The 9,154-nt window shown below is 38.6% G+C and overlaps 2 protein-coding genes and 1 long non-coding RNA gene across 6 annotated transcripts; 1 reads left to right on the forward strand and 2 right to left on the reverse strand.

Annotated features, from left to right (window-relative positions):
• Window positions 1–1,187: 1,187 nt before the first annotated feature.
• LOC145431464 (uncharacterized) lies at window positions 1,188–2,804 on the forward strand. Of its 2 annotated transcripts, XR_013911774.1 has the most exons (4): window positions 1,188–1,275; window positions 1,633–1,724; window positions 1,814–1,924; window positions 2,042–2,804. It is a non-coding gene; the product is annotated as an uncharacterized LOC145431464 (long non-coding RNA). The 2 variants fall into 2 exon arrangements; XR_013911773.1 differs by having other exon boundaries at window positions 1,814–2,804.
• A 250-nt stretch (window positions 2,805–3,054) lies between these two features.
• Window positions 3,055–4,953, reverse strand: LOC145432184 (G2/M phase-specific E3 ubiquitin-protein ligase-like). The gene is made up of 7 exons (XM_080308807.1): window positions 4,722–4,953; window positions 4,541–4,640; window positions 4,281–4,443; window positions 4,072–4,178; window positions 3,839–3,983; window positions 3,575–3,701; window positions 3,055–3,425 (listed from the first exon to the last, which is right to left on the reverse strand). The coding sequence occupies exons 1-7, from the start codon at window positions 4,951–4,953 to the stop codon at window positions 3,055–3,057; spliced, it is 1,245 nt and encodes a 414-aa protein (XP_080164933.1).
• Window positions 4,954–5,098: 145 nt separating this feature from the next.
• On the reverse strand, window positions 5,099–7,510 carry LOC145431465 (uncharacterized). 3 transcript variants are annotated; one of them, XM_080307309.1, is made up of 8 exons: window positions 7,006–7,510; window positions 6,700–6,839; window positions 6,267–6,492; window positions 6,079–6,154; window positions 5,676–5,956; window positions 5,558–5,593; window positions 5,378–5,451; window positions 5,099–5,273 (listed from the first exon to the last, which is right to left on the reverse strand). In XM_080307309.1, exons 1-8 carry the CDS (start codon window positions 7,051–7,053, stop codon window positions 5,099–5,101), a joined length of 1,056 nt encoding a protein of 351 aa, XP_080163435.1. In that variant the 5' UTR covers window positions 7,054–7,510. The 3 variants fall into 3 exon arrangements, with proteins under 3 accessions (XP_080163435.1, XP_080163427.1, XP_080163436.1); XM_080307301.1 differs by having other exon boundaries at window positions 5,558–5,596; XM_080307310.1 differs by lacking the exon at window positions 5,099–5,273 and having other exon boundaries at window positions 5,374–5,451; window positions 5,558–5,596.
• Window positions 7,511–9,154: the final 1,644 nt, after the last annotated feature.

Genomic DNA, 9,154 nt, shown 5'->3' on the forward strand with positions numbered 1-9,154 from the left:
TGTCTGAGATACATCATTTCATTGTACTTGTACTTGTCCATGTTCCTTGCTGCTTTTAACAGGACATACTGAGACAGCAAATGATGCATAGACTCCTCTCTAAACTGGAAGCTGCTTTAAACCAACAACCACTAAATCTGGATTATTTGGAGTTCTTGACTCGTCATGAGCTTGTTCTGTTTGAATCTTTCTCTCAGCAAATAGGCGGTCTGTCAGAGATTACAGAGGCTCTACAAAACGTTCATCATCTGGTTCAGTGTGAAATTAACATCAGCTCTGTGGCCATTATTGAACTGGAAACAGAAGTTGGTCTGGGACCTGGCCACCCCAAAATCGTACTAGAGAGAGAAAGACTCAAGAATTTGTTGGACATTCAGCTGCCAGTCAGCTGCATTGCTAAATGTCTTGGTGTTTCAAGAAGAACAATCTACAGGAGGATGCAAGAATTTGACTTGTCTGTGAGAGGAACATACAGCACAATGAATGACCAAGAGCTGGACAACATCATATCGGCTATCAAAAATCAGATGCCAAATGCTGGCTATCGAATGGTTCAAGGACATTTGGTTTCTATGGGTCTCCGTGTTCAGTGGTGGAGAATGATGGCCTCCATGCATCGAGTTGATGCTGTAGGGATCTTCAAACGGATCACAGAACTAGGCTGTGTTGTGCGAAGAAGCTACTCGGTGCGAGGCCCTCTCTCCCTGGTCCACATAGACACAAATCACAAGCTAATAAGGTAAAATACCCACTTATATAGCTCTAACACAAGTTGGGCAGAAAGATGCACGTTATACTTTAAATCTGCTTTAATCAACCTTATCTGATAGGTCTTTCAGTGTATTTATAATATTTTAAAAAGCACTTGATAGAGTAATATTAAGTAAAAGGAATACAGGATGTGTAACAAAACCAGCAATATTGTTAATTGTAAATTTTCTTGAGCAATTATTTACACTTTGTATATCGATATTTTCCATGATAACAAGCCTATCAACACATAATATGTTAAGTGCTCCAGAAAACTTAAAAAAAATCATGACAAGAGAACTAAAATATTTAGTCTCATTGAACTTATAAACATATAAAAATGTTGGTATTATTTTCAGCACATCTGACAAGTGTCCAGTTTAAGTCAGTGGCAAGTGTGCATACTGAAACATTTATTTTCAATGTCTTACATGTTCTGCAAATCAAGCCTTAGTGAGATTGTTTTCCCTCTGAAACAGGTACAATGTTGTGATCTTTGGTGGAGTGGATGGCTACTCAAGGAAGGTAAAAGTGCAACTGTTATGTAGAATATTTGGTAGTTTTGAAATGAGAGCTTTATTAGGTTGTTTTTTTATGAACATCAATTATTCAGCAAGCCAACATAGTGGACGATTTGCAATTATTATTTTTTTAAATTTCTAATCAGTTCTTTACCAAAAAAGGTTAAACTAAAAGGCCATTTTCATTTTTTGATAAGTACTACCAATATTGATGTATAGACTACTCAAGCTTTGAATTATGGTTATGAACATAGAACCGTACAATATTCCTTGAACATTTATTATGAAACTGCATTATTAACTGAAAAACTATACATGATCTGAAACCAGATCTTTAATTTTCCATTTGTTTTTACTGCAGGTCCTGTACTTGGATGCAGCAACTAACAACAGGGCAAAAACTGCATTCTCATTTTTCCTGAGATCAGCCCAGCTTCACGGCTTGCCATCAAGGTTTTATGCCCTGATTTAATTTATATGCTAGCAACAAGTATCATTAAAGAAAACTTTAAAAATTCCTTAAAAATGTATTTTTATCATAGGGTTAGGGCAGATCAAGGAGTAGAAAACCTGGACATTGCACATTTCATGTTTGCCACAAGAGGAACAGGGAGAGCGAGTTTCATATCTGGAAAGAGTGTCCACAATCAGAGGTTAGTCTTTTGATGTTTTTTATATTATTATTGACTGCATGGGTAGATTGTTGTAGCAGTTCTGATATTGATTTGAAGCATGAAATACCTGAAATCCAAATTCAAATGTATTTACAGAGTAGAACGACTTTGGCGTGATGTCTGGATTGCAGTCACTAGCAAGTACCATGATATTCTTCACTCACTCGAGGAGGATGGCCTGCTTGACATTTCAGATGTCATTCATCTTTTTGGTGTCCACTACATCTTTGTCCCTCGACTCCGAGCAGATCTTGTCACCTTTGTTGGAGGATGGAATAATCATCCCCTCAGGACAGAAGGTGGTCTCACTCCTGAACAGCTCTGGTGTATGGGACATCTACAAGAGCTGGACGAGGGCGAGAGACTTGAGGTACCAGCTCATAATCTGATTTTTTTTTTTTTTTTTTTATTTAAATGTTGAATTTCAAAATTTTAGTTAGCAGTTAACTCTGCTCTTCTGAAATTAACAAATTAAAACACTTGCAGCACATCTGGGAGATGCTTCTGGTGATTTTATACATTCTTGCTTATCAATTACCACTAATCTAAATTACAGTAAGAAGAACATGAAAACAAAGGCATTCTTTTTAAATTGTTGTATTTTAATGGAAAAAACGCTTACACAAAATAACATTCCTCCCAAAAGTACCTATTCTGGAATAATGACCATTATATATGTTTGTGGATTTGAAGGAGCTTCGGGATCCAGGCATTGACTGGGAGAGTGCTGTACTGCAAGAAGAATCTAACAGCACAGTTGTGGTTCCTGAAGTTGAATGCCCACTGGATGAGGAAACCCTGGAGGGGCTTCAGAGAACTATTAATCCCTTGGAACATTCTGAGTCACACGGTCGTGACCTGTACATACAATTCTTGCTACAGGTGTCAAACCAACAGTGACACTTAACATGGACGTGAAAGTCAACGTTCTTTTAAGTTCTCAAATACTGGATTTCTTTGCTAAAACATTCAGATTACAAGTAGACAAGCAAACAAAGCACTTGCTTATTATCTATCAACGTAGGACCCTACACAAAGTTTTGAAGTCTTGTCATTTTCATGAAACCGCTACGAACATCTTAACAGCTAATGTTTACAAACATTTTTACTCATTTAGTTTCCAAATTACAAGACAACAATGTGTTAAACTCTGTGATTCCACCACCATATTTAACTGCTGCACTCATTATGGTTTTAAACACTGTGTAAGTGTCCAGATGCTGCACTGGAAAAGTCACAGTACAAGTGCATGCACTCACAACTGGGTAACAAATGGAGTGATCTCCCAGCTGCTCCTTACATTCATGGTCAAACTTGCATGTTATTTTGAAATGTCTCTTTTCATCAGGAAGGATGGGAACATGGGACTGGCCGGTCATCCACTGGAGCACATGGTGGACAGCAAGAGACTCTGATTTTTCACCACCTGCACCGCCTGTGTTTCCATCTGTGATGTTTGAAAATGTTTCTGAAGTCTTTTCTAAATAAAAAGCAATCTGGATTACAATGTTTTAAATTAACAACTAAGAATACTTTCTAGTGCCCTGCATGTTAAAGCAAAAATATTTAACAGATGCATACGGTATATATACAATACTATAGGTATATACAGCTAATACTATATAGTACCTGATACTTCAATCTCCTGCAAGAAATCTTGCAAAAAATTTATGATCTTCCTCTCAGTTCTCTCCCTAGATGTCCCTTTTTCACTGAAATGTGGTTGGCAGCTCATCATAATGAAATCAGCGTCTGGCTGTAAATAAGGAAATAAAGTAGATTATATTATAGATATATTGTTCATTCAAAACTAATAAATAAATACAGGATAACTACAGTACAGATAAGTGGACTGTCTTTGGATCAGACTGAAGCTGCTATGTTAATACTTACTTTGAGGATTTTCCCAGGAACAAACAAACTGTGGCAAGCTTCAGGATTTACAGCCATCAGGTTTACAAGACCATACAGTTCCATGCCCTTTCGGAGCTGCTGTAGCATTGGAATCAGTCTTGTTGTAGAGTGTAAGACAATAGCACTTAAAAATAAAAATAAAAAAACAAAAAAACAAAATGAAAAACTAGTTGGGGGGGGGTTAATGATCTCTCTGATTTTTTCTCCCTTACCGGATCATGCTTTCCTTACTATCCATCTTTATCTGGTTTGTGTATCCACAGCTGACAATTTCATCAGCCCACATCATCAGAGACTGTATGTCTGCTGCATCTTCAACCTGGAAATGTATAATGTGAAAGAGGAAATACAGAAGGTTAAAAGTGTTTAAAAACACCATACTCATAATATATCATGTGCCAGAGCTAAACCAGGTGCTCACTTTGCGGATGAGCAGGGAAGATTCCACATCTGCAACATCCTCCTTAGACAGACAGCTGAAATCAACCTCTCCTGAGCAGAGGAAATTGTAGCACCATTCTTTGAAAAAGGCAGGAGATGGGCCTCCTTGGGCGAGGCTGACTGCAATTATTTCACCAACAGTTCTGTGTAGACAAATGATTATAATTCATTTTCAGGTAACATTTACAAAAATATCGGATGCGTATTAAATGTAATACACAAAGCTCGTATGTAACCAACCTGAAGTTTTCATTATCAAGATCGGTCAGAGAATACTTGGGGTTTTTGCCCTTGTTCTCAAGTCCTTCAAAGAATCTGCTTTCAATACCTGAAATCATGTCTTTCATACAAAAAATATCCGCATTTTTAAGTTATCCATTATTTATTGACACTAGGACAAAACAGGTAATAGGCAACTCACCACTCAAAAACTCTTTCCTAAGTGCTCCTGTATCCACGCCTGCCTCTTCAATGAAAACCACCCTAAGAACACTGGTGGGAGATGCAGCTTTTTTTCTCTGCCACTGGAGAATGCCTCTGTCTGGAAGGTCTTCTCTGTCCACACACAACTTAAATTCTGTTGTGGTGTTGACTTGTTGTTCAAGGCAACGCAATACATCTTCCACGCTTAACAAAAACAGGGTAGAAAACATCCTAAGCTCTCAAAGAAAAATAATCATCTTTAGATTAAAAGAGGCTACCACATTAAACGTGATTAGAAATTATTGCAGCATGTTCTGTGCAACAACCTTTAACAATAATTTAAAGTAGTGTGATCATAAAATGTTTTATATGAAATTAAACCCCAGGTATTGTGTAAAAGATCTTACACATAATTTTAACAAATGGTTCTGCATAATAGTGTGTATATGAATTATAATAGAGCAAAAAGTACCTGTCTGTTGTGCATACTGAAGTTTGAGCTGGTGTCCCTGTAGTTTGGTCATTTTCTTCAGGCACCATGCATTGAAAGCTGATGACAAAACAAAGTTAAAAAAAAAATAAAATAAAAATACATATGTTTGCGTGGACTGTTACTGATTAACATTTTTTCATAAACGGCTGAAAAAAGATTACCTATCCCCACACAGACTCGCATGGACTGTGATCTCATCTTCAGGAAAATCCTTAGTGCATATTGGACAAATAACCTACAATTCCAAAAATGGGTACATGTTAGGCATAGTGGGAAAAAGATCATTACCGATACAAAATTCATTGTAGTTACTATGGTTTTTAGTAATGTGCTAGGTTTACCTTGCATTTGCTTTTCACAATGCATAACTCCGATTCCTGCTGAATCAAAAAACAGTAATTGTGATACTATATTATTTAATCAAAATTGCTCATTTTGATTTCATCAAAATTGTCTCACCTCATCATCAGTCTCATCAGGAGAGAATTTTCCTTTGCACGTATTGATGTGTACTGCAAGCATCTGCAGAGGCATAACTTCATTACACTGGTAACATATCTTCTTTGGCATCTTTGAAAAGTGCTGTGAGTCGGGAGGTAGAGGAGATGTGTCTAATGTTTCCTGAAGAGGTACTATGTAAAAAGTGGATTTGCCACCTCCTGACACAGCTTTCAGTGTTTTGACAGAATATCCTTCTGTTTCAGGTGGAATTACAGTGAGCTTTCGTCGACCACTGCCACCTTTATTGACAGAAAAATAGCATAAACAATCAAGCAGCAAAAGTATCAACTACATAATCATAATGCAGTATGAGCACGCAAGAATGCCAAAAAAATACATAAAAACTGAATTAACAACAAACCTGTTGCCTTATGTAAGAGCCATCCTCCACAAAGATATTCCATTTTTGGAAAGGTTTCTTCCAGAAGTCTAGAAATCTTAGTTAAAAACACCGTTAAGCAGAATGGAACACTAAATGGACTGTGGCATATGATTCAGGCTAAATGCGTCTGCCAATGACTGATTTTAATACTGACTACACAAACTTACCTCTGCATGGTCACCATCTTCTGGAAGAGACACTGTTTGTCTCCCCATGCCAGCTTGTAGGAGTTCAAGCTCCTCAGCTGGCAAAGGTGTGTAGGATGTGTTTTTTGACAGCAAATAAAAACTGAGGCCTGTGGTCTTACTGCCTGCCTTAACAAGCTGCTTAGTAGATGTTAAACATCTCTTTTTACCACGGCTCAAGTGTGATTTGAAATATCCTGGAAATGATCTGTGGGATGAAAATGCATGAGTTTAAAAAATGCAGTGTTGCATAACATAAGGGTTATTGTTTAATAAAGTTATTAAATATGACATCAGTCCTTAATAGCACATTTTAATTTAAAAATCAATGTTGATAAATCCACAAACCAAATAACTTTAACAGAAAAGATTGCAAAAAGTTAAAATAAAAAAAACACACAAAAAAAACAAAAACCTTGTCATCTCTTGCTGGATAGTCAGATTTCTAGGCTCCGGCTGCCCACTCTCTGTTGGCCTCCCTGAAGGATTTGTGGATATGTTGTTAAGCAGCAAAGACACCAGATTTCTTACTGCTGACTCAACTGCACCATTACCCTAAAAAACATGATTAGGATACACTGCCTCAGTAAGACAACTACGCTGGTAATTACCCATAAGGCTAGCTTAAACTCTACAGCTGCATCTGTAACTACAATTTCACAGCATATTAAACAGAAAGGACAGCAAATTACTAAATTCACACAAAAAAAATTAAACTCACCTGATACTGTGGTGTAGTATTATTGGAGCCATTGTTTGATTCTGCCATCTCTTCTTTAGCTGCAGAGTAAATCAAAAATCCCTCTATCTGCAAGAAGCGAGGCTGAGTGGACAGTGTTTCCGGTGTCCGGACAGCAGTAGCTAGCGAGCTGATTGGAGACTGTAAGAGCCAATCAGAATTTTTGAAACCAAGTCTGTGATTGGTTGGTTTTGTGGCACACTTATAACGGTGTACAGAGAGTTGAGCGTACGAAGCAGAGAATGTTGTGAGCGCAAGCAACACATTGCGAGCAAGCGCAAATGAAAAAACTGAGCGAGAGGGGGTGCTATTGTGTGTGTATATGGATAAGCGCAAACACTGAAATACGTTTTTTGCACGCAGCAATGAATTTTGTTCACTCAAATTCAGCTTTTGTAAGCTCAAAATAAATTTCTCCTCAAAATGCAACACTTGCACCTGCAATTTTTTTTTACGTGCGCTCAATTTTTTTTTACGTCCGCTCAGAATAGTGGCACAAAAATAACGCCATACAGATCCACCTTATGATCAGCAAGTGTGGAAGCTAGGAGAACAGCGTTTGACCTTACAGCACAGGCCAAAATTGTGTAGGTTACGCAGTGACCACAGATCGTAGGATAGTAGAAGCAAAACCACTTTCTTCTTCATATTCTGCACAGAGCGCTGAGCTGACAGCTGTGATACGCGCATGTGAAATACACAAAGACAAACGAATAAACATACATACAGACAGCCAGTATGTTTTCTCTGCTGTGCATCATTTCGCAAAAATTTGGCAAAACAGAGGAATGATTACATCAACCGGAAAACCGGTTCAGCATGCCAACCTGTTACAACGCCTACTGACTGTAATAAATTTACCACAACAACTCGCATTATGTAAATGTGCAGCACACAAAACTGATGGCTCTTTCATTTCTAGAGGCAACAACTTTGCTGACAGACCAGCAAAACAGGCGGCACAAATGCCAAACACTACAGTCATGGCAGTGCACACACCTCAGATTCCACTGGATGTGTTGAAAAATGAACAAAAAGCAGCAAGCACAGCAGAGCAGGCAAAATGGCTAAAACACGGTGCAGTTCTGACAAACGACTTAATGATGTGCTATGGCAAGCCAGTGTTGCCAAAATCTCTCCACAAAACAGCAGCATTAGTGACTCATGGCTGTACGCATTTGTCATCGGGGGGAATGACCTGTATTGTCAACTCTCATTTCTACACTGTAAACTTTGAAACCTCAGCAAAACAATTTGTCAGAACGTGCATGACGTGTCAAAAATATAATGCTCAGGGAAACCTGAGACCAAAAAGAGGCCATTTTCCCACTCCACCTTATCCTTTTCACACAATTCATATGGATTTTATTGAGCTAAGCGAATGTCAAGGGTCGAAATACGCCCTAGTGGTTATAGATGTATTCTCAAAATGTCCAGAAATCTATCCAGTGAAAAAGGCAGATGCAATTTCAGTAGCAAAATGCCTGTGCAATCACTTCATACCCACATATGGCATCCCAGCTTTGATACGATCAGACAACGGCACTCATTTTGTAAATGATGTCATCACTAAGGTCTCTGAAGCACTCGGTTTCAGCATAAAACACCATTGTGCATATCACCCACAAAGTGCAGGCCTTGTAGAGAGAACTAACGGCACGATAAAACAAAGGCTCAGGAAATGCATGGCAGAAACAGGAAGGCCGTGGCCTGAATGTTTGGGTTTAGTGAAAATGTGGATGCGCTTAACGCAAGGCTCCCAGAAACTAACTCCATTTGAAATCATTCATGGTAGGCCATTCCCACTGCCCATCACCAGTGAACCAATAGGCAAATCAATCAGAGAAACCACATTAGCAGAATGGATGTCTAAGTTGTTGGAAAACAAAGAGATCATTGTACATAATCAACAACCTGATGATGTTTCTCCAGTGTCTTGCAGACTAAAGCCCGGTGACTGGGTTCTGATCAAGGTGCTCCAAAGGAAAAACTGGAGCTCACCAAGGTGGGAGGGACCATACCAAGTTCTTCTCACCACGCCCACCGCTTGCAAGATAGCGGAACGACCATCTTGGATCCATCAGAGCCACTGCAGGAGAGTAAGTGAAGCCATCTAAACTCAGCCGACACA

The sequence above is a fragment of the Astatotilapia calliptera genome, chromosome 2, assembly GCF_964374335.1.
Source record: "Astatotilapia calliptera chromosome 2, fAstCal68.1, whole genome shotgun sequence".
NCBI classification, from domain to species: domain Eukaryota; kingdom Metazoa; phylum Chordata; class Actinopteri; order Cichliformes; family Cichlidae; genus Astatotilapia; species Astatotilapia calliptera.